The following is a 23,951-nucleotide window of genomic DNA, read 5'->3' on the forward strand; positions in this document are numbered from 1 at the left end:
CTCTCTCTCTCTCTCTCTCTCTCTCTCTCTCTCTCTCTCTCTCTCTCCCTCTCACATACATACACACTCTCAGTTCATGTTTCAAAATCATCAATACTATATATAAGTAATGATTTTAAGATAGAAATTAAATCCTTTTAAGATAACACTCAAAACTTTTTTGATATAAAAATTTAATAAAGCAAGAAGCTGTCAAACAAACACACGAGAACTTCCTTCTACATCGCCATGTGATGGTGTTTGCACCCACCTGGGAACACAGCAGCATGACCAGCTCCACAACTGAACTGCTGGACTTCATGCAGACCAGACCTAATTTAAAGAGAAAGTTATTCAGAAAACACAAAGTTTTTAAAAATTCCAGAGATTCATTTTTATGCTATTTTTGTCCAAATTGATTTAAAACTAAAATGTTAAATATTGTGCTAAAAACTATACCTGTACACATTAGATTGTGTGATTAAACAAAGTACTCTGTGCTTACTTTAAACTTGGTATCAAAATGACCACTTCTGTAAACTATTTTATCTTAACTTTCAGGATACTCAAACAATTTTGACTTCTTCTATAATTATAGTTCATGATACTCATAGAAATGCATACAACATATGCCATACTGCCCATGATCATCTACATGTTGTTGGTTGAGACCTGATCATTATGCATGCAGAGAAGGGAAATAGCTCCCTGACCTTTGCTTTCTCCACCACACTCTCTCCCTCCAACCCTCCAGCTATCAATCAAGTTTCCATTTTGTTTCATGGCAGCAGACATCCCAAACACTCTTATTAGTACCTTGACCTCCGACCTCACACTAAACCTTAACAGAAATGCAAGCCATTGTCTGTTATGTATTCCCCATTTCTTATAAACTATTTACATTTTCCTCTCTATGTTTTGTTTTATAGTAACTAAAAATATCCTTAGGAAGAAATGTTTATATCATTAATAACCATCTAAAGAGTTATTTACTTTAAATACCCAATACAATCAAAGAACAGCTCAAAGAATTTACTATTATGAATATACTTAAAAAGTAATTCCAACAATTATGAGGATTGAATAACCCAAAGACATTATAATTATCAAAGACATACAACTGTTAACTCTTTATTACATACATTCTAGTGCTATTCAAAGCCCTGTGGTGCTAGTTCCATTTTCACTCCACTAAAACTTCCATACATCCCACTCATTCCCTATCTCTTATCGTCATGCTCTTCAGTTTTTCTTCTTTTTAAAGAATAATTCCTCAACTGAACAATGGCACTGGTTGGCATGTTAAAGCTTTACAAATACTTTTCACTTTCTTATTTAAAAAAAAAAAGAGATAACAATTTAGCCATGTTAGAAATGTCAAAAGCAATGTAGACAGTGGCATAAAAATGTGTGCATAGCATTTCTGGGCTGCACTAAGCAAGCAGGTCATTACTAACGTGTGGGTTTGCACTTCTAAGATGATGGGAACACCTCAGCCCAAAGGCTGCCAAGCAGGAAAGGAAGGGCAGAGCTACCACCTCTCTTTGCTTGCTTGGGCTTCCACTGATCCAAAATCTGTCACTTCTTAAAATATAAAATAGATACAAGCACAGTTTTACCCCAACATCAGAACCTATTACTCTTGCTGAGAGTAGGAGAGACAACCTTCCTTCCCCAGGGAGAATGATTCCAATCGGTTACCCAAAGCCAATGGTCAGCCGAGAAAATATTAATAAAAGTAACATACGGACTAAGCAAGTTATATTTAGGAATATGTGTGTGTATGTGTGTGTGTGTGTGTGTGTATGTGTGTATGTGTGTGTATGCATATATGTATATGCATGTAACAGCAAGTAATGAATAAAAGGCTATGAATTTCTCCTCGAAAAAGAAAGCAGTGAGTGTACATGGAAAGGTTTGCAAGGAAGAAAGAGAAGGAAGAAATGGTATAAATATAATCTCAAAAATCAAAGAAAATGACCCCCAAAATAAATTCTTATAATGAATCAATTCTGAACCTTTCAGAGTTAGGTCATTAATCCTCATTAAATGAGTTAATTAATTCCACAGGAACCAGAATTATTACTTCTGGATTCTAATCCAGACCTTTTCACATCTATTCATATGTGTAATGAACAAAAGAGACAGAAAGGATTTCGGGCATCCAAATTTAGAAAAGTTTATACAACGGTCTTTGGTCTACCACACATACAGGTAATTCAATACCTATGTAGAAAAATACATGTATATATATTTGCTTATTTCAGTCTTATTGCAGAATAACATAATACATACAATCTTTATAATAAATATATCAAATACAAAGATTACAGAGAAACATACGCACTGAACAATGGTAGTGAAAGGGCATGTAATATCACACTTTTAGTTGAACAACTAATGTGTTTTTGCAGAGTAGTAAATGTGCTTAAGGAGCAGAGTGGGGAGACATAATAGACCTGGCATTGGACTTCTCACACTAAGTATCTGTTGAAAGAACATTTATGCTACAAACACACATACATAACTCCATGAATAAAGATGAACCTTCATGAGTAGACATACAACTTGAAGAATTTTTGATATGTGAAACAAAAATTAGGCTTTGAATGGCCTTTCAATTGAAACTTATCTGCATCTTTAAATCAATTATTTTCAAATTGTATTACTTAATAAATAAGTATCCTTTATAATTACACCAAGTAGACTATTATTAAATAAATTACTGATGTGTAACTGAAGTATTTCAAACTCATTGTTACTTTTGAACTCGAAATGAGATCATGCATCACCAAATATAAGTTAGTATTTTGGACAATGAAGAAGAAATAAAGGGGGTTGGGTTGGGTTGGGTTGGGTTGGGTTGGGTTGGGTTGGGTTGGTTTGGTGTTTGGTTTGGTGTTTGGTTTGGTTTGGTTTGGTGTTTGGTTTGGTGTTTGGTTTGGTGTTTGGTTTGGTGTTTGGTTTGGTGTTTGGTTTGGTGTTTGGTTTGGTTTGGTTTGGTTTGGTTTGGTTTGGTTTGGTTTGGTTTGGTTTGGTTTGGTTTTAAACCAGGATCCTTGCGCTTTAGTAAATTATCAGTGCTTATATTACACCATCGATTGGGTTGAAAAAAAAAAGCACAATAATTATAACCCAACCTATTCAAACAAAATTAATTCTCAAGCTTGGCCTTTAAAATCTCTAGTTTGAGGATGGCAACTGATATTTTTAAGTTAACCTATTAAATTAATTGTTGTTTTAATATAGTTTCTCATGTAGTCATGGGCAGGGCTAAAACTCCCAATTTTCGAGCTTCTACCTCCCAATGCTGGGATTCCTAATTCATAACACCACAGTGGTCTTAAGTTCCTGAAAACAATCAGTTGTTTAAAATTTTTTTTTTTGTTTTCGAGACAGGGTTTCTCTGTGTAGCCCTGGCTGTCCTGGAACTCACTCTGTAGACCACGCTGGCCTCGAACTCAGAAATCCACCTGTCTCTGCCTCCTAAGTGCTGGGATTAAAGGTGTGCGCCACCACCGCCCGGCCAAAAAATTGTTTTCTGTTGAACTAAATCTTCCTTCATCTAGTTGAGTCGTCTTTTGAAAACATTAGCTATACAGTGCCTCATGAAAACAAAAGCAAACCAAAAGAACTACTATCCTTCATCCATTCTGTAAGTAGCCTAGTAACTAGTCTCCTCAACAATCTTCTTCTCCATGCTATCTAGCAAGACAACATCAAATAAATGAGATCTTGTCACCTATATTATATATAAGAGCAGAGTAGTTTACAGTACTGTTTTATTCATAAAATATAATTGTACTAGCAGAAAATAATAATGCATTCTACATTATTATCCATGGTTTGTATGGATCTAAAGTATAAGCAAAACCTTGTTACACTAGTCTTCCTAATCCCCGTGGTTAATTTCATTGCACTAAAAAATAAATCCTGGTCTAAAAATTAAACTCAACAGTAAAGCACTTGTGTAAGTTCAACCACCAGCAACAGAAAAACAAATGCTACTATTTTGGCCTAACTCCATCTGCGGCGGCTTGAATATGCTTAGGCCAGTGAGCAGCATGATTAGAGGGTGTGTCCTTGTTGGAGGAAGTATGCCTCTGTTGGGTTGGGCTTTGATACCCTCTTCCTAGCTGCCTAGAAGACAGTAGTCTTCTCTTGTTTGCCTTTGAAAAAAAGATGTAGAACTCTCAGCTCCTTCTCCAGCACCATGCCTTCCTGGATGCTGCTATGCTTCCTGCCTTAATGATAATGAACTGAACCTCTGAACCTGTAAGCCAGCCCCAATTAAATGTTGTCCTTTATAAGAGCTGCCTTGGTCATGGTGTCTGTTCACAGCAGTAAAACCCTAACTAAGGCACCATCAAAATTGCTGGTTTAAAAAAAAAAAAGATTTAAATATAACCAATTTGTAAAAAAAAAAAAAAAAATCTTCAAAAGACACAAACCTACATGAGGGCTAGCCAATGGTGAAAACGTTTAAGAAGATGCAGACTTTTCTTACTCGAGCATATAACTTTATAATGTAAATACATACAAACAGAACAAAGAAAATCACTTACTTGTTCCTTCTATAAGCAGTTCTTGTCCATGACTACCTAAAAGAGTCCGAGAAAGGAAAGGTGCAAAATCCACAAAAATCTCTCGTAGCAGAGGAGCTGCCTTCTCCAGTGCATGCTCTAGTCTTTCTGTAATACTAACAAAAGATGTTGACAGTTAGATTTCTAGGTTCTAAAGTAAAATATACTTCCACAGAAACATAAAATAACCAAAAAACAAATTACTATGCCTAAGAAGGCTGCCAGGTGTGGACTCTGTCAGAGAAGACGCACCTAACCCCGAAGAAACTTGGAGCCCGAGAGAGTGGGGAGGTCTAGTGGACTGGGGGTGGGTGGAGACATCCTCTTGGAGACGGGAGGAGGAGGAGTGGGACGTGATAACAATTTCTTTCTAATATAATCTAAGAGACTTGGTTAGAAAAACCATAAACTACACATTTATAATTATCTCAACATATTAACCAGTTTGCATGAGTGTGTATATATGTTCATATATAATTAGTCACATACATTTAATGAGTTTAGAAGAATAAACAGGCATGCTGAATGTCAGGGAACCAAGTCAATAGCCCATGCTACTCTGGGATCACAATAGTACTTCCATATCTTATATTAGCAACAGAGCGGCTCCCACTGAAACTATCAGACAACCCTCTAAAAGATTCTGCTCTCCACAACCCCCTCCTCACAGGTCTCTCCATATGCCTCACAAAACCTTTTAGGCCTATGTGATCCCACAAACACAAACCCTTCGCAGAAGTACCCGAGTGCCCTAGGGAGACAGGGATTTGACAGTGATGGTAAGAAAAAACAAAACTTATCTGACCACTTGGCATATAGTCAATGAAAATATGGCTATAAATTTCAGAATTAAATTCTGGAACATACATTCCAAATCAAAATTCTAAGTAAAAGTAAAACTCTATGTAGATGGCAATATTAATATGATCATGATTGACCAGATATCATCACTTTAACACTTTTAAAGAAAAGGAACAATGTATTCCTAATAATTCATAATTATTTGTAATATATACCATAAGCTTATAAATGTGCCATACTTGTAGAATTTTTATTACAAGTGGACATTTCTCATAAACATTCTAAAACAATATTTTGGAATAAAATAAATTTTGAAAGATTCAGGGGAGGGGGAAGAGAAGGGTGGGTCATAAAAAAGCACAAATTTCAATACCCAAGTGAGCAGCTTAAATACCTCATGTGTGCAACTGGGTCTTGTGGGACAGAGTCAACTGCTGGAACTGATGGCAATTTTGCATTAGGTGATCTACTTCCTATAAAAGAAAAAGTAAGTATTTGACAGTAATTTTCTGTATCTAGATATAAGGATTCAAACAAATATCTCTTTAGCAACAAACATGTAATAAATGTATTTTTTTTCAAACATGTATCACTCTTAGATAAGGTTAACAATTAAGTTTTTCTCGATAATTTACATGTAAATCCCTTTATAATGTCAGTTGAGTTGGCAACCCCCTGACCCAAGGGGTAGAGAAGAAACAGACAAGTATTGATAGATTCTGATCTGCTGAGTTAGCTTCAAGATTTCTTTTATTTAGCACCAACAGAAACTAACAAGCAGCTTTCTTTTCAATAAAGTAAAACCTGGAAAGATAAAATTCCTAATTTAGCATTAAACAACAGTATCACTATCACGAAGAACATATTCTTTTAGCTATCACTGGAGAATGTGTGTTACACCATGACTGATCAAGAGTAACATAGTGAACAATCCAGAGACACCTGAGGAAACTGATGCCTCCCTTCCCCACCCCCCACCAAAATCACAGAGGAGATAACAGCAAGGCAACAGATTTTCACAAGGAGTTTCACACTTGGTAAGAAAGCCTAGTGGACAGCAGAGCAAGCCTACGAGAATACTAGCAGGTTAAGATCTGGTCTGTTCCTCAGCCTCCAGGACACTCTGGCAGTGAAGCCATACCTACAAACCACGTACTTCATGTATGTACTACCACCTCCCCTATCTCCTTTATCCAACTGTATGTAAAACAAAACAAAACCAAACAAACCAGGGTCTCACTTAGCTCAGGTTGTCCTGAAGCTAGAATGTACCCAAGAATAACAATGAACTTACTATATGTACTCCACCATACAAATTCTGGGATTACAAATATACACCATTATGCCTGGCTTCCAACTGATACTGTAAATGTGCTTCTTCCAGCTGTCATACAGCACTTATTAAAGAACAGAAAAGCCTCATGTTTCCCATCCACTTACCTCTAGCAGCTGGAGATTCTAAACATAATTGAAGAACTTCATTAACTTGAACTACAAATGTAATTCTCCTAATCATCCCAACTCCTGTACTTGAACAAGCCTATTTTGTTACCATCCCTCTTTTTCCTATCATTTTATTCCAGTGTTTTTGTTTAAAGTACTGAATAAAATTAATTTACATTATCTGGTCTTACTCTAGTCTTTCCAATTATGTCGCAATATAACCTTTAATGCATACATCTTAATATTAACAACTAATTCAATCCTCTTACTGTTTAGTGTACTCAAACTGTTCTCTCCTAAACAGAAGTCATTGTCTTTGCATTATCAAGAAATAACTGCTCATAAATTTACCTGATAAGAGAATATGTCAGAAAACTAAATCTAACAAAGCAAAGAATGGATGGGAACCAAAATATATGATGGCAAGACTTGAAGAAAAGTCCAAAAGATTTACTTGGGGAAATAATTCTGAGGTATGAAAAGTTTAAAATCTCATGAAAGAAAAATGGAAAATAAGTTTCTGTTTAAGTATCAAAATATCCAGGATATCAATCAATCTAGTATAGAAGTAGAACAGAAATAGGAGAGTAATTGCTATCTACCCAGTATTAGGAAGAAATGCCGTATTAAATTCCTTCTGCAAGACAGGGCCAAATGAGCTGCAAGCGTCCATCTGGCATTGTGAGAAAGACCTGAGGTGGCAAGTACAGATGTGCACACTGCACTGGCCGCCGCACTAAATTCACCAAATCTTGATTCCTTAATGTTGTAGCCTACAAGGTGCCAGGAAAATGTGAGAATAAAAGAGACAAAATCCCACAATGACCAAGGTAGACCAGAGAGGCCAATACACACACACACACACACACACACACACACACACACACGCCCCACACACCACACACACACAGCTGATAAACAGAACTCTGAAATCTATGCACTATCAGAAGCTGAATATGTTTTATGTTTCTCAAACCGCAGATGTGAGTATGCTGGAAGCATCCATACAGAACAAAACTGGTGTAGTGAAAAAAAATAACAGAAGAATAAATGCCTATCTAAAATGTAGAGAAAGTGGTTGAAACAAACTAAAAGGTGGTACGGCTCTGACATCCACGTGCTCAGTATCAACCACACATTGCATTCTCTTGTTTGGGACAAGCAGTTTCTGAGCACAGGCACCCTGGGACTATGAAAAATCTATATAAAAATCACCACCACTGTGCAATCATGTCACAACACAAACAAAACCACAAACTCTGCCCAAAGAAACAAAAATAATCAAACAGCCCAAGTTTTAAAACAAACTGCCTGGGGCTGGAGAGATGGCTCAGTGGTTAAGAGCACTGACTGTTCTTCCAGAGGTCCTGAGTTCAATTCCCAGCAACTACATGGTGGCTCACTACCATCTTTAATGAGATCTGATGCTCTTCTGGTGTGTCTGAGGACAGCTACAGTGTACACATGTATAATCAATCAATCTTAAAAAAATACCAAACTGCTGTTTCTTTACCAGTTATAATTGTAACCTAAGTTTTCTCTTCTAAGTATTACTTACAATATCTGACTCAAGAATTACTTTGCTTCCTCATAGTATTTAATCTAAATCCCTCATTTTCTTCTTATAAAACTTACCGAACACAATCTCTAATCTTGTAATAAAGTTTGTGACTGGCATGCCACTGGTTACCAAGTGCTTTCTACTTTACTGCAGTGGGCTTAAGCCAACTTAAAACAAGAGTATCAGTTACATCTAGTTAGAACACATTGACAAGCACTTTACATGAGGTCACACAGCAAAAGAACTCAGCTGAAAAAAATAGCAATTCTCCTACTTCTGGAAAGCCCTTTGTTTCTACCTTACTATATCCAAAATAAAAATTTATTCCTTACACAGCTAAATAGGTAGTCTACTAAATAAACTACACCCCTACCCCCATTTGCTACATTCTTGACAGTAAAATTGGTTCTTGAAAAACTGCTGGCCACTGACTTCTATTATAATTGATTAATAAAATATTTGTCAAGACGGTGTGGTGGCATATGTCTGTAATCACAATACTTTGGAGCCTGAACCAGGAAGATTAGAAGTTGGAGGCCAACCTGTGCTATATAATAAGACCTAATAAATAAATTAATTAATTAACTTTTCTTGCGCATTGTTTGACAAGTGGTAGTATTTTAAAAGACTATATACTTTGAATGTATCAGCTATTTTCTCTAAAATTCATTGTTCTTCCTAAATTTTTATGACATCAATAAAGAGAAAGACATAAATACCTATCTACTTAAATGTGAAAAATAAAAATGAAATAAATCCAAAGAATATATTTAGGCAAAAATTATACAGCAAGATTATCTTTTGACTGTGTTAACTGATACCGCTTATTTAATTATGTGTCTATTTACTCATTTATTTATCTTAGTTTTTTGACACTGGGTTTCTCTATGTAGTTCTGGCTGTCCTGGAACTTGTTCTATAGACCAGACAGGCCTAGAATTCAAAGAGCCATCTGCCTCTCCTCCCAAATGCTGCTATTAAAGGCATGAGCCACCAAAATTCCCAGTTCCTAACTAAAAGTGTCACTAAAGACTGAACCCAAGATTGCCCTGAGCTATACTCCCAGCTCTGACTTCAACTTTGACGAGTTGAAATGCATTTTTAAAAAGTGAGACAGGGTCTGAATCTCTGGCTTACTGGAGGCTTCCCAGGCTGGGCCAGCTAGCAAGGCATAGCTCCTGCATTTGGTTTCAAATGTGGGTTCTCCAACAGTTGAAATTTGGGTTCAGTTGAACTTGGGACTTCCACTAAGACTAGCCATTTCTTTTTTTGGTATTTCTGTTATTTGTTTGTTTCCTTTCTTCAATGGCAGCCTCCAGGTATACCCAAGTGTTAGAAATATACCAGAAAATGCTGAGAGAACAAACATTACGGTTATATGTATAGAATACATAATTCTATAATTATAGAATGAATGTTGTCGGGAGGATAAGAGAGACCTTCAAAAATATATGAATGTAAAAGAATCTGAAAAAGTCAAAGCCTTAGTAAATACAGCCAAGAGACCCTGAAAATCAGTCAACGGTTCCTATTTGACAACAGTCTTCAACTGAGAAAAGCTCAGGCATACATACAAGCTGGGACTTGGAACCAGCCACCATCAGCAGCAACAATCATCTATAGCACCCCCTTTCCAACATTCACACTTGTGAAAGGACCTTTGCAGACTGTTCCTTGGTGCTTAACAATAAGCAGAATTATCTCCCTATACTCTTGTACCAAATAAACCCATTACAAAAGAAAGAAAAAAAGACAGATGGGGGGGGGGGAGAAGGTGAGAGGCATGAAGAAAAGGAGGGAGGCAGGGAAGAAGGGAAGGAGGGAAGGAAAAAGAGTGGTAAGGAACAGTTCAGTGGTAGAGCACTTGCGTTGCACACACAGGCCTTACATTAAATTCAGAGGGTGGGGAGGGCAGGATTTTATTTTTCAGAATAGAAATACTATTTGTTCCAAATAAAACAATGACAAAAGTTATTTCCTAACACTGCACTTGAAAAAAAAAGCCAATATTCTTTCCTAATAGTAAATATAGTAAAACGAATTTTACAAAATGATCTTTTAACTCATGGGACTTGGGGGTCGAGAGATGGCTCAACAATCTAGAGCACTTCTAAAGGACTCAAATTTGGGCCCCAGCACCATATCAAACAGACAGTCCACAGCCGTGTATACCTGCAGCTTCCACTGTAACTCTGGTCCCAGGGGTTCAACACTCTCTTCTGGCCTCCTCAAGCACCCAAACACATCACACTTGGAATACACACACAGACACATACACATATATAAGTAAAAATAAAAATAAATCTTTAAAGCATAGGACACTTAAACAACAAAGATAAAAAATTAACTAGCAATATTAAAAAATAAAGAAATAGAAAAATCAAATATACCAACAACGTCACATGAGACTGCCATTAATACCATCAGGAAAAAATATGTAATTATGCATTTTAACTGAAAATATAAATTTGTGATAAATTTGATTCAGATTAACATTAACATTCCCAACAGATCATCACACATGTAAATGCAAAGGCTTCTTCCAACATGTGGAAGGCATAGACCAGAGTTTTTCTTATCTATGCACTGATAACCTGGCTCTTTCAAACGGACAGTTTTCCAGATATCTGTAAATAGACCCTCCATCTAGCATCTATGCAGGGAGTAAAATATTATTTATACAAGTTCCCTAAGGATCTACATAACTAATGCTCCTTACAGTAAAGAATCATTAAATCACCAGGCAGTAGTGGTACACACCTTTAATCCCAGCACTTGGGAGGCAGAGGCAGGTGGATTTCTGAGTTCGAGGCCAGCCTGGTCTACAGAGTGAGTTCCAGGACAGCCAGGGCTACATAGAGAAACCCTGTCTCAAAAAAACCAAAAAAAAAAAAATATTAAATCAAGTTACAATTTTTAATCACTAAGCACTGCTATGCTGCTACACGTGCATGTAAGTGAATAGTCTGTGTTTGACTGTCTGTCTTGCAAGAGATACTCTATAATGCATAAAAAATATTCAAAAAGAAAGGAAGCTTTTCTTAGTAAATGAATAAAGATAAACCTCTTAGTCTTAATGTTATATAGAGCCAAGACTGATGCTAGATTTTGCAAAATAGCAAGCACTTGGTATACAAATGCCTAAAGAATGCTGCACTTGGTTCCACTGCTGAGACAGTTCCAATTTTGTCTTCATTATTTATACTTTTCAACACCACAGAAAAAAGTGATATCATATTTAAAAAGAGTATTGAATATTAACATACGAAAACATGTTATGTAGAGGAATTTTAATCCAGCAACATGGCTTCTCTGGCAAGAGATCACATCCAAAGACCTTCTAGGTCTGTGTGATTCAGCTGGAATACAGACATACCTTTAATCCCAAAAGACAAAGACAAGCAGATCTCTGGGTTCAAGGACAGCCTGGTAAACAGCAAGTTTCAGGTAAAGAAGAGCTTAGGTCCAGGCACTTGGGAGACAGAGTTTTAGTCAGTTCAGTTTACTGAATCTTTTTGCTTTGATAAAATAATACCCTAAACCACATAATGCAATACTATTACAACTTTGGGTTTCCAGGTGGAATTTTTAACTTAATACCTACTGTTTTCTATGTATGAAAACAACATGTGTACTTCTCATGAATTCTTAAAGAAAATACCAGTGGTTGCAGATTCATCTCAGAGGTAAGAGAGTGCTTGCCTAGCAGGCAAAAGGCTCTGGGTTTGGTCCTCAGCTTAAAAAGAAAAAAATAATAATAATAAAGACCCTAAAAGTAAATTCTAAAAAGAGGAATCAAATGTGTAGTCGTAGCAGAGAAGCAGGGCACGATGGCATACACCAGAAACTCAAGCACAAGTGTGTGAAGATCAGGCATTAGATGTGCAAGACACAACAGTATATGAGAACCAGTAGTACAACTGTATGAAATTTATCAAGTAACTTTGAAATGTGCTGACTCACTTTTACCATACACAGAAGTCATATACTTAACACAGTTACTATTAAATAAAGTACTGATTTTCTTTAACATACTATGAACATTTCCTCTTACATTTAAATGCTATGAACTTTCTAAAAATTAACTGCATTTCAAACTTTAAAACAAAATTTCGTAGCCAGGCGGTGGTGGCACACACCTTTAATCCCAGCACTTGGGAGGCAGAGGCAGGCGGATTTCTGAGTTCGAGGCCAGCCTGGTCTACAGAGTGAGTTCCAGGACAGCCGGGGCTACACAGAGAAACCCTGTCTCGAAAAACCAAAAAAAAAAAAAAAAAAAAGAAAAAAAAAGAAAAGGAAAAACAAAATTTTGTTAAGACAAGTAAAATAAAAGTAAAAAGTAGGGTGGGTAGACAGGTAAGTGTGGTAGAATGCTTGTCTAGCACAGGTAAGTCACTGGACTCTCTCTCCACCACCACATAAACCAAGTGTGGTGGCAACCAGTGGCATTTAGGATTCAGAGACATAAGGATCACAAATTTTGATTCACTGTTAGCTACATAGTGAATTCAAGATCAAATTGGGCAAAGATCAAATGAGACTTAGTCTCAAAAGAAAAACAGAAAGATTAGAGAAATAATTATATTTATTTTGTTAAACATAAGACAAAACAAAGTCATCCAGGGGCTGACTGTGGCTAGTCAAGTAACATCAAAACTCTCAGAGACCAACTAGTTAGCCAAATAAAAGTAGGAAAGCAGACGCTTGTATAAGTGGTCCCAAAATAAGAAAAATAATTACTTCTGATCCTTTAATCCACCTTTGAAGTTCTAGCACCTTGCTACTATGTTTATGAAACAGCACGATCTCTTACACGGTATCAGTGGTGTAAGATGTTTCCTTTTCCTAGGTGTTACTTACACTGCTTGTTTGGTACCTGTGTTTGTGGGTTCTTAAGTGACCATGCTTGTACACATGGAGGTCAGAAGTCAATGTCAGGTCTATCTTAATTGCTTTCAACCTTATTTTTCAGACTGAAAACATTTTCATTGCACCTGAAGCTCACTAACTCAGCAATATTAGCTACAAGAAAACCTCAGGATCTTCCCATCTCTGCCTCCCCAGTGACAGAATTACAGGGAAGCACCACTGGACACAGCTTTTTACTTGTGTGCTAGGGATCCCAACTGAGGTCCTCCTGCTTGTAGAAGCAAGCACCTGACCAACTAAGTCATCTCCCAGCATCCTACTTGACTCTCTTAATACCGCATCCTTCAAGTTTTACTTATCATCTCTAACCTTCAGCTAACATAGAGGGATTTAAGCTCTAATATTCATTCGTTAATATGCTTTTATAGTCAAAAAGAAGTATGAGATGAAAGCTGGATAAAATAAGATTACCGTTTTAAAAAAAAAAAACTGTGTGCCACAGTGGCTAGTACGAGAATGACAAACCATTTGAGAGCATCAAGTATTTTACAAGATTCTAATTCAGAAAAAATAAACAAAGAAGTATATAAGTAGATATGCATTTAACAATCATTAACTACATTTAGAGGTTTATGTCATCAAAACATTTTGATGTATACTCTTCTCTATACTTTCTCAAGAACAACAAGGTAGATAAAAGAAAAATACATGTATATTCTTATAATTCTATCAAGCATGTAGCCATTCATACCTTTAATACACTATAATGTATTAAGCTGAAGTGGAACAATACTGAATTCTTTTTCTTTTCTTTTTTTTTCTTTTTTTTTTTTTTTTGAGACAGGTCTCATACAGCTGAAGCAGGTCTTTAAATCACTATATAGACAAAGACAACATTGATTTTCTGATCATCTGCCTCTACCTTGGAAGTGCTAGGTTTACAGGTATGTGCACCATGATTCATGCAGCCCTAGGGATTGAACTGGGACCCAGTATGCACCACCTGAATTGAGTTTCCAGCCCTGATTTTATTTTTTAATTTTTACTCAGATTTTTGGAAATATTAGTAAACAATCAATAGTAGTTTTGTAAACACAACGATATTAGTAAACAATCAACAGTAAAACACAAAAGCACAGAGATTCTAAAGCACCTTTCAAACTTCTTGGTTTTATCACAAAACCCTAAGATTTGCTAAAATATCTAGAAATTCTGTTGACTTCATTGACACCTAACTCACCTGGTGACTCTCCTCCTGCATCTGAGACTTGGGTGGAGTCTACTGAAGAAACCACACTGACAGCATTACTAGGTGCACTTGTAGTAAGGGTGGGAGCTAAGACTGATGATTTCTTTGTTGCAATGACGACACTTCTGTAATAAAGGTTTTAAAATATAAATTACTTAATTATATGCATTTAAAAATAAAAAGAAGCTAAGGTTCATTTTCTAGCTACCTTATTTTGATATATTCTTTAGAATATCCTTACTACTTAAAATCTCCTCAAAGTTATCCATATTTACATACCTTTTTCTCTTTTAGAGAGGAAGGAGGAGGGAGGGGATGAGAGAGAGGGATTAAGAGACAGACAGAGCCTGCATGCATAAACAAGACCACAACTTTGGATGTTATTCCTCAGGCACCCACCATCTTGTTTTTGAGAGAGGGTCTGCCACTGGGCAGAACTGTTCAGTAGGCTAGGCTGACCAACTAGTGAATCCCAAGGACCACAGGATTCTGTCTCCCCAGGCCCGAACTTAAAAGAGCACATCACATCCAAGGTTTTTAGTTGTTTATATCTAATGCATATGAATATTCTGTCTGTACTATGTGTGGCTGGGACCCATGCAGTTTGAAAGTGGATATTGGATCCCCTGGAACTGGAGTCACAGCCAGCTGTGAGCTGCCACGTGGGTGCTGGGAATCAAACCCAGATCCTCTGGAAGAGCATCCTGTGATCTTAACCTCTGAGCCATCCTTGTCACCTCCCCCCCACCCTCCCGTCTACACAGACAGCTTGTAGATAAGGACAACCCCAGATCCTCTCACAGCAAACACTTTACTGACAACCTATCTCTTCAGCCTCATTGTTTTTAAAACTAAGACAATATCCTATAAAAATAATTCATTTTAACATTTTAACCAACATTTACACTAGAATTTTTTTAATTTAAGACCATCTTCATTTTTCTAATAAACACAATCAGAGAGAATTTTGGGGGGAAAAGAGAGAATTTTGGAATTGATGAGGACAAGAAATAAACTTTTTTAAAAACTTCACAACTGATGCAGAAAACTCAGTATGTTCTAATAAGAAATTTAAAGCACTGCTAACTTAAAATCATAACTCTCTTAAAAGAAAAAGCAATATCTATACAAGTAATGGATACATGTATATAGCTCATGAAACACAATAGCTTTTGATCATATCACACGGAAAACAATGGACATTTTTTTTAAACAGCCAAAGTACCAAATAACCAGTTGTTCATATTGTATACGATTCAAACACAGGTATTTATGATATACCGATTTCAATTAAAGTGTCTTTATACTAAAAGAGTAACTAAAAGATCTTGTTAGACACAACTTAAAAGGCATTTTTAATTGAAGTTAGCTCCATAAACATGCAAAACCCCAGTTAATGAGGTAAAGGACAGCTGATATATAATGTACTCCCACTGCAGCTCTTACTTTTAATTACCCGGTGTTAACCATAAGCTTAAAGTCCTCAACATTCAATTTATTTAATCACGTCTTTTGTTGACAATACTGTAAGCTGAAAGTATTCCCTTAATAGCTTTAAAGTATCTGATTTTTAAACAAAGTTACTTAGATACTTTGTCCTAATAAATGTATTCATACTTTCTAAGGCATGTAATTTCATTATTTTAAAAATACATATCTGTTGTTATTTTAAAAAAAAAGGAACAAAGTGAAATAGGTTCCGTTTTACTTCACTGACTATCATTTGAGGGCAAATACTGTTGCCAATTAAATCAAGTTATCTTGTGCTAGGCAAGGCTTATTCAATGTACTTGGGGGTAGCTGGTGTCACATCATTATAAGGGTGACTGCCAATGTTAACTATATACTAAAAAATAGAAGCAACAGCCACCTGAGCCCCCAATCCAATATGGTGTGCTTAAATCATGATAGTTTATATCAGAGAAAGATCACTGACACAAAAAGAGGTGGATATGACCTTGTGTATGTGTGCACATACATGTACACATACATATGTGCTGATGGTACCCTCAGAAAACAATACAAATATAATATTTGCATGTTTTGCCAGAAATTTATATGTTAAAATGTAAGAAAAATTTTCATGTCCTAACAATTAGGTAAAAAATGAAAATATGAATGATTCACTTTTACATTTGTTCACGAAAGAATCACCACAATCTGTTTCATACATACAACAGATATACTTATGGGAGAATAATATTTAGATTAGTGAATTATGGGAAGACAGTGGTACAGCACTTTGTCTAATACATCTGAGGTCCTTTATTCAATTCAAGGCAGTGAAAAAAAATCTACTTCTGTAATCAAACTTTAGACAAGCATTTAACTTATGACCCAACAACTAACTATACCTTCGGACTTTGCTCAAGAAAATATAAATATCCATAACACAGTTATGTTTGCAGATGCTTTAGAGTAGCTGGGTCAAACTAGAAATTGATCAAGTGTCCTTCATACAGAAAAATGAAGTTTTTAAACAGTGAGTACTTATACAGTAGAATACCATAATGCAACAGTACAGTACAGTACAGTACAGTACAAAGTGCTAATAAACTTAACAGTATGGCTGAATCTCAAAGGTACTATCTTCACTGCAATGAAACCCTAACTAAGACACTTGTCAAAATAAATTAAGGAAGCCTATGTTTAAGAAAATACTCTTTACTTTCTTTTTAAAAAGAGTTTTGGAGAAGGAAAACTAATAAATGCTTTTTGTAAAAAGTTAAAATAGCAATTTCCTGTGGGGACAGAAAAAGGGATTAGGTACTAAGGGAGAACACTGACTGGTGTTTTGTGTAATAAAGTACATACACTGATCAAAGCTCATCAAATATTACACTTCATATCTGATCCTTTACATGTACAATCATTATTTGTACAGGGCAAATTAAAACACAGCAAAACATTGATTTGGGTTTTAAACATTTAGCATATTATAAATAATACTTAGAAAAGTGAAAAATAGCATTCTTTTATTCATCTTAGTAAATATTTACTCCCCACATTTTTGCACTTATTCTCAAAAATTTGTAGCTCATTTTGAAAAACGTTGTTAAGGTATACACTAATTTCATTTTAAAAACTAATAATAATAACTGGGAGAAAAAAATACAAAAAGTATCTGAAGCCAGAGCCCTGAATTCCTGCTCCTCCACCATCTTGCCCTCACCCTGTACAATTCCTAAGATTATAGATATGTACCAACAAATACCTTTTTAAAACATTTTTAAAATTTTTAAGACAAGCTCAGAAAGATAAAATAACTTATTATGGTAGTTTGAATCGATTTGGCCACCAGAGATTCATGTGTTTGAATGCTTGGCCATAGGGATCAGCACTATTAGAAGGTGTGGGCTTACTGGAAAAAGTGTGTCACTGTGGGCTTTGAGATCTTAAATGCTCAAGCTATGCCCAGTGTCAACCACATGCAGTCTCCTCCTTGTTGCCTGCAGATTAAAATGCCAAACTCCAATCTGGAGAGATGGCTCAGAGGTTAAGAGCACTGAGTGCTCTTCCAGAGGTCCTGAGTTCAATTCCCAGAAACTACATGGTAGCTCACAACCATCTCTAATGGGTATCAAATGACGTCCTCTGGAATGTCTGAAGACAGCGACAGTATAAATTACATACATGAAATAAATAAATAAAATGTAGAACTCTCAGCTCCTTCTCTAGAACCTTGTCCGCCTGGACGCTGGCATGCTTTCTACCATGATAACAGATTAAGCCTCTGAAATTGTATGCCAGCCTGAATTAAATTTAAAATTTTTCATTTATAAGAGTTTCTTTGGTAATGATGGATCTTCACAGCAATGAAACTCTAACTAAGGGACTTGTTAAAACAAATTTTCAGGATCTACCACAAATCTACATATGCCTAAAATCAGATTGCGATTGAGCCATTGCCTTACAATGAACTGTTTTAAAGTTTTATTAAGCTATAATTTACTTGCCATATAATTCATGCACACAAAGCATACAAGTAAATTGTTTCCAATATGTTCACTGAGTTCTCCAGCTAGCATATTCATGAATATATATGCACTATAATTATCTACACAGCATATAAATGAAGATTATCCAGATAAGAAATTATGCATATACCACCATTAAATTATAAAATATATCTGATAATGAATAGAAAAATAAAGTTTTCCTTCTATTCTTTAATATTAATAGGGGAGAATGTGAAAACAGCCCCTCACTACCAGAAACTATGCAATCAAGTTTCCCACATTTGGGGAAATATCAGGAGTCAGCACATCTGCAGAGCAATGAATAACACTGGCACTGGGAGAATCACCTCTGTGATCATGTTTTCTCCCCTGCTGTTTATAGTAAGTATTAATTAGTATAATAATTAATTAATAATTTCTAAATGCATAACCTGATTCAAATCAGTTCTAAAATGTAACATAATGCTGCTAAAGCTCTGGGCCAGACAGATTAAAATAAAACCCAAAATCACATGATCTAATTAAAAATGCAATAAATAATATGTACATGTGGGACGTTTTCATTTTATTACTATGATAAAGTTTCAGTGTAAAGACTAGAATCTTCATGAGAAGAGATATTTAGCTCATTTTGTTCATCCTGTCAGCATAAATCTAAACTAGGAAAGTACAGTCTACATTTTGAAGAGATAACTTAAAAATATAACCTTATCACTCTTCAGTGGAAATTAGCTATGTAAAAACAAAAGATTTTGTATTCTCTTTTAAAAATAGAAAAATGTAAAAGCATAGAGCTTTTTTAAACTCTGCCATCCCCAACTCATTATTTTTTCCCTCTTATGCTGGGTTTTCAACACATGATCTTGCACAGACTAAGCACAAGCTGTACCACTGAGCTATACCCTAAGCCTTAAGCTTCTACTTAAAAAAATGAACTCGAAATCTGTCTTAATGTTTAAGAAGCAAGTAATTATCTGAATTTTGAATAATATTAATTATAACTAAAGCATTTTGTCATAAAGAATATAGAAAACAAAAAACCAACTGCACCAGCTAGTTTTTCAAAATGTCAATTAAAACCCAGATATTAAAGTGAAAAGTTTATTCATAGATTATCTTTATGAACTCATTAACTTCAGTGAACATTTAGAATACTCAGCATTTGCTTCATTGTGTACAGATTCTTTAGGAAGTACTTTTACAGTCACACTCAGAGTGTACAGATTTTTTTAGGAAGTATTTTTTACAGTTATAGCAAGTGAAAATCATGTTTGTTGTTATTTTTCTTGATTTTTCCTGAATTAGGTAGTCTGAAGGTTTTCCCAAAAATTAATTAGTAATAACCACAAATAAAGCAATAATAGATACCAGACAAGTTTCAGGATTTTCATTTCAAAATTGTATTAGTTCAAACTATCACAAACCTTCACATTGCTGTTTTATTTAACATGAAAATGGTTTACTAAAGAAAAAAAGAAAAAACTTTTTTGACAGAGTACTTTAGTCCCTAAGGATTCAGTTGAAAACACAGACCAGCCCTTGAACTTTATCAAGATAAATCCCTGGCATCCATTAATCGCCAGCAAGGATCTTCCAATTAGATAAGAGCAAGAATCTTGGCATGGGAATGAACACTAACACCTTCCCTTTCACCGAGACCAAAGCTGGCAACCTTTCAGCAAGGCTCACTCACGTAGCTGTTACACTAAACTTCCCAGCTATTGCTTGGGAGTTGATAATTCTTAAGATATGAGGAGAGTTCTGATTTCTGGCACAGCATTCCTGAGATAAACACATGATCAGAGGGATGCTTTGAAATTCCCAAAGACACTCCATTGCCCTATGGCTGAAAAAAAAAAAAAAAAAAAAAGAGGTCTTTTAAAAGGTATCTCCTGCTAAGAAAAAAGACAGGGGAGAGATAGAAGAGTTTGTATTCATCAGACAATATGTTAAATGCATACCAGACATGTTAAGTTCCACAGAATATCCAGAAAAAAAGCTACCACATAAATTATTGGTTTTTTCTTACTTTAACAAACCTTTTAAAGTACAGTACCTAAGCCGGAATCCCTAAGTAAACGTGTAATCTCATTTAAGATATTGAGAGAAGAGATTTAATTTCAGCATTATCAAAAAAGAAAATAAAAAAGTTTTGGTCATTCATGAAAAATTTAAGTATATTAATAAGACAATTAATTAGAGTATTTAGCCACCAAATTATTTATTATTAAAACTAGCACAAATTTAAGTTGACTTTCATCTGGGCACAGTAGATCACACCCATAATTCCAGTCTTGACCAAGTAAAAAGGACTACCATGAGTTTAAGTGTCTATAGTATACAACCTTGTGAGCTGTGTCATCTGATGCTGTCCTAGAAACATAGTAAGACACTATTTACAAAAGATGAAGAAATAGAGGACAAGGACTAATGAGAAATATGTTATTACATAATCTAATATGTAGAAGCCTCTAATATTAGAAACCATAAAATAAAACAGAAAACCTTAAATACACAAATGAATGATAAAGTGATAAATTTTATAACCTCTAGTCCTAAGGAATTCCATAATAGTAGAGAGACTTGGTGCATATGACTGTATTCCTTGACCAGAGTGAGCTAAATTAAGACAAAACCATACATACACCACTGGACAAGATGCACGAAGAAGCTGTTGCTTCTGTAATATGTCTGTCAAAAATATACTAATGTCAATCTAATTCTAAGGCAACAATAGATAAATATAAGCTCAGGAACATTCAAAGACTTGAGGGACAAAATCTCAAACTGCATCATTTGACTTAAGACTGTCATTCAATCCTAATTATATACAATGTGTGTAGAGAAGCATCTGAAGAAGTGATTAACAGCATGTACTGCTCTTATAAAGAACCAGAGTTCAGTTCCCAGCACGCATGTCAGTTGGCTCACAACTGCTTTTAACTTCAGCTTCAGGGGATCCTCTGGGCTCCACAGGCTCCCGCCATTCATGGGTACATATCCACACACAGACATATATAATTTAAATAAATGAATACAGGCAGTGAAGCATAAAAAAAATCAATGTAGGAAAGCTGCTTGCTGGGAAGAGGGGTTGAATGGGAGCTGGGCACAAGAATAGGAAAATAAGGCAGGGATAATCAGAGTGTATTATATACATGAAAAGCTGTGAAAGAAAAATACAAATAAGTAAATAAGCTTAAAGAAATTTAGATAATATATTTAGTATTTTAAATTTTAAACAGTATTATATCAATTTCAATTTTCTTATTTAAAGATAAGAGTATACTTATATAGAAAACACAGAATGTATTAAAGCACATCTAAATATTATATTATCAATTTAATGTCTCAAGAAAAATGAAAATTTTGTAGTAGGAACTTTTCTGTTTATAAGTTTACTAATTCACAAAATTACTAATTTTTAAAAGTGTTCATTCAATAACTGTATGCTGGAAGTAGAACAAAAGGAAACTTTATAAAATATAAAGACAACTAACAATATATAGACAGACTAACATAATATAAAGACAAGAAACTTTATAAAACATAAAGACAGACTAACAATAAACAGACTAACATATTAGAGCTGGTAGTAGAGCACCTGCCTAGCAATGCTGAAGGGCCTTGGACAGCATCCTAGGCAACACGTATAAACTGATTATAGTTAGAAAACAGATAAATCTATTAAAAAAACAACAACACCACCAATAACAACAACAACAAAAAACCCTTAGGGCTACATAATCAACAAGATTCTGTAGTTAGCTTTCTCAAATTTTCCAGGCTCAGAACACCTAGTTGAAGTCTTGTATCTACTAGCATCTTGATTCCAACATATTTTGTTATTGTTTTCATAAAGGATGATATAATACTGGTAGCAAAAACTTATGGATAACCACTGTAAGTTCAAGTAATGTCAAAAGCGTAACCACACACACACACATACACACACACACACACACACACCAAAAAAAAGGAAGGGGAAAGAAGGAAAAAGGGTAAAGAAATGGCATTTTTACATACAGTGTGCTAATGCCCTACTAAAACTATACCTAAAGTAATATTAGTGGCATAGAAAATGTTAATACTTAAGAATATTGCACATACAACAAAAGTATCCTTATATATTTTATAAATTAGAATGAAACATTCCACTCTAATGTTGAAGCCACAAAATTTAGACTTTCATATTGAATTTCTGTTTACCTTGACAATTTGCAAACATAAGCATACAGAAACAAAGGACTACTTGCATACCTGTCAAAGGATCTGAACTGCACGGGTGGGTCAACAGACAGATCTCCAAGAGCACCGAGGCAGGCTGGGGGCAGAAGGGCTGGATCCACTGTGACTCCATCTGCTGGCATATTAACCAAGCTCCGGAGAATGTCCTTCACGTTGACATTTTTTGAAACTGAGACTGATGGTGTCCCCTTCCTGTCCAACTCGTTTCCTCCATCAATTTTTGTTTCCTGAGATTTATTGACTTCCAAAGAAAGAGTGCACAGCACCTCACTGATGGCATCTGGACCCGCGCTGACACCCAGAGGTGCTGCTGGAGAAGCTACAGACATACTGCTTCCTAAGCCAGAAGCTGTTTCCTCACCAAGGCCAGAGTCCCTCCTTCGAGTAGATGAGGTGCCTTCCAATGATTCTTCCACAGATGACAGAGTTAAAGAGCTAAATTCTGCTAGTGTGTTTTCTGCATCTTAAACAAAAACAGAAAAGTAAATTAAAAAATCAAGAACTAATTTTTTATAAAGGTATATTAAAGTCTCAGTAGCCATCTAGGATTTTGTGTCATGTTCCCTCAAAATCAAAAGTTATTACATAAACTTTAAAATATAATGAGGGCATGTGCCTCATAACTAAAGTTAGATGATAAAATGAATAAATAATAACTACCTGTATCGGCCTTCAGAAGTAATTGTAACATAAGCATGGATTATAAAACAAAGTAGAATGCCAACAGTGCATAAAGTAAAAACTTCTACCTCAAACAGTTTCCACTGCTGGAAAAGGAGGCCAACCTCTCCCATATACAGAATAAATCAATACTGCTGATGATCTGCCTCAGCAAGGAGCATACCCATCCCTACTAAGACAGGGCCACATAGTGCAAGATTGCTATTAATCTAAGAAAGACCTTGAACTTCTGATTTTTATTCCCTCCATCTCTTGATTACTGAGATTACAGATATGTGCCCCCACGACCAGATGATGAGGAGCTGGGGAATCAAACTCAGGGCTTCATACATGCTAGGCAAGCACTCTATCAACTTGGCTAAATTCCCAACCCAAGCAACTCCACGTTGCTGTGTAATGTTGCTCTCTGATCAATCAAACTTCCAACCATTCCAACCAACATGTTCTTTTCAAGTTCACTAAAAAGTACACCTTGCCAAATTTAATGATCAGTCCTCTAATAGCACTTGACAGTACAGCAAGATGGTGGATGTCCTCTATACTTTGATAATTCTTTCTTCCCTTGACTCCTAGGATTT

At 35.5% G+C, this 23,951-nt stretch overlaps 1 protein-coding gene and 1 non-coding gene across 2 annotated transcripts in view; both read right to left on the reverse strand.

The window, feature by feature from the left end:
- Positions 1 to 23,951, reverse strand: part of Lrba (LPS responsive beige-like anchor protein) — a gene marked incomplete at its 3' end in the record, with an annotated part of 362,529 nt that overhangs the window by 209,499 nt on the left and 129,079 nt on the right. The window contains exons 29-33 of the mRNA XM_028789471.1: positions 22,705 to 23,155; positions 14,477 to 14,610; positions 5,758 to 5,836; positions 4,545 to 4,678; positions 251 to 312 (exon numbers count right to left, since the gene is read on the reverse strand). Coding sequence (XP_028645304.1) covers positions 251 to 312; positions 4,545 to 4,678; positions 5,758 to 5,836; positions 14,477 to 14,610; positions 22,705 to 23,155 — 860 coding nt within the window. The remainder of the gene's footprint in view (positions 1 to 250; positions 313 to 4,544; positions 4,679 to 5,757; positions 5,837 to 14,476; positions 14,611 to 22,704; positions 23,156 to 23,951) is intronic.
- On the reverse strand, positions 18,665 to 18,833 carry LOC114640574. Its single transcript, XR_003714167.1, has one exon. It is a non-coding gene; the product is annotated as a U1 spliceosomal RNA (small nuclear RNA).

This window comes from Grammomys surdaster, unplaced genomic scaffold (genome assembly GCF_004785775.1).
Source record: "Grammomys surdaster isolate TR1022 unplaced genomic scaffold, NIH_TR_1.0 125834, whole genome shotgun sequence".
Classification (NCBI taxonomy): domain Eukaryota; kingdom Metazoa; phylum Chordata; class Mammalia; order Rodentia; family Muridae; genus Grammomys; species Grammomys surdaster.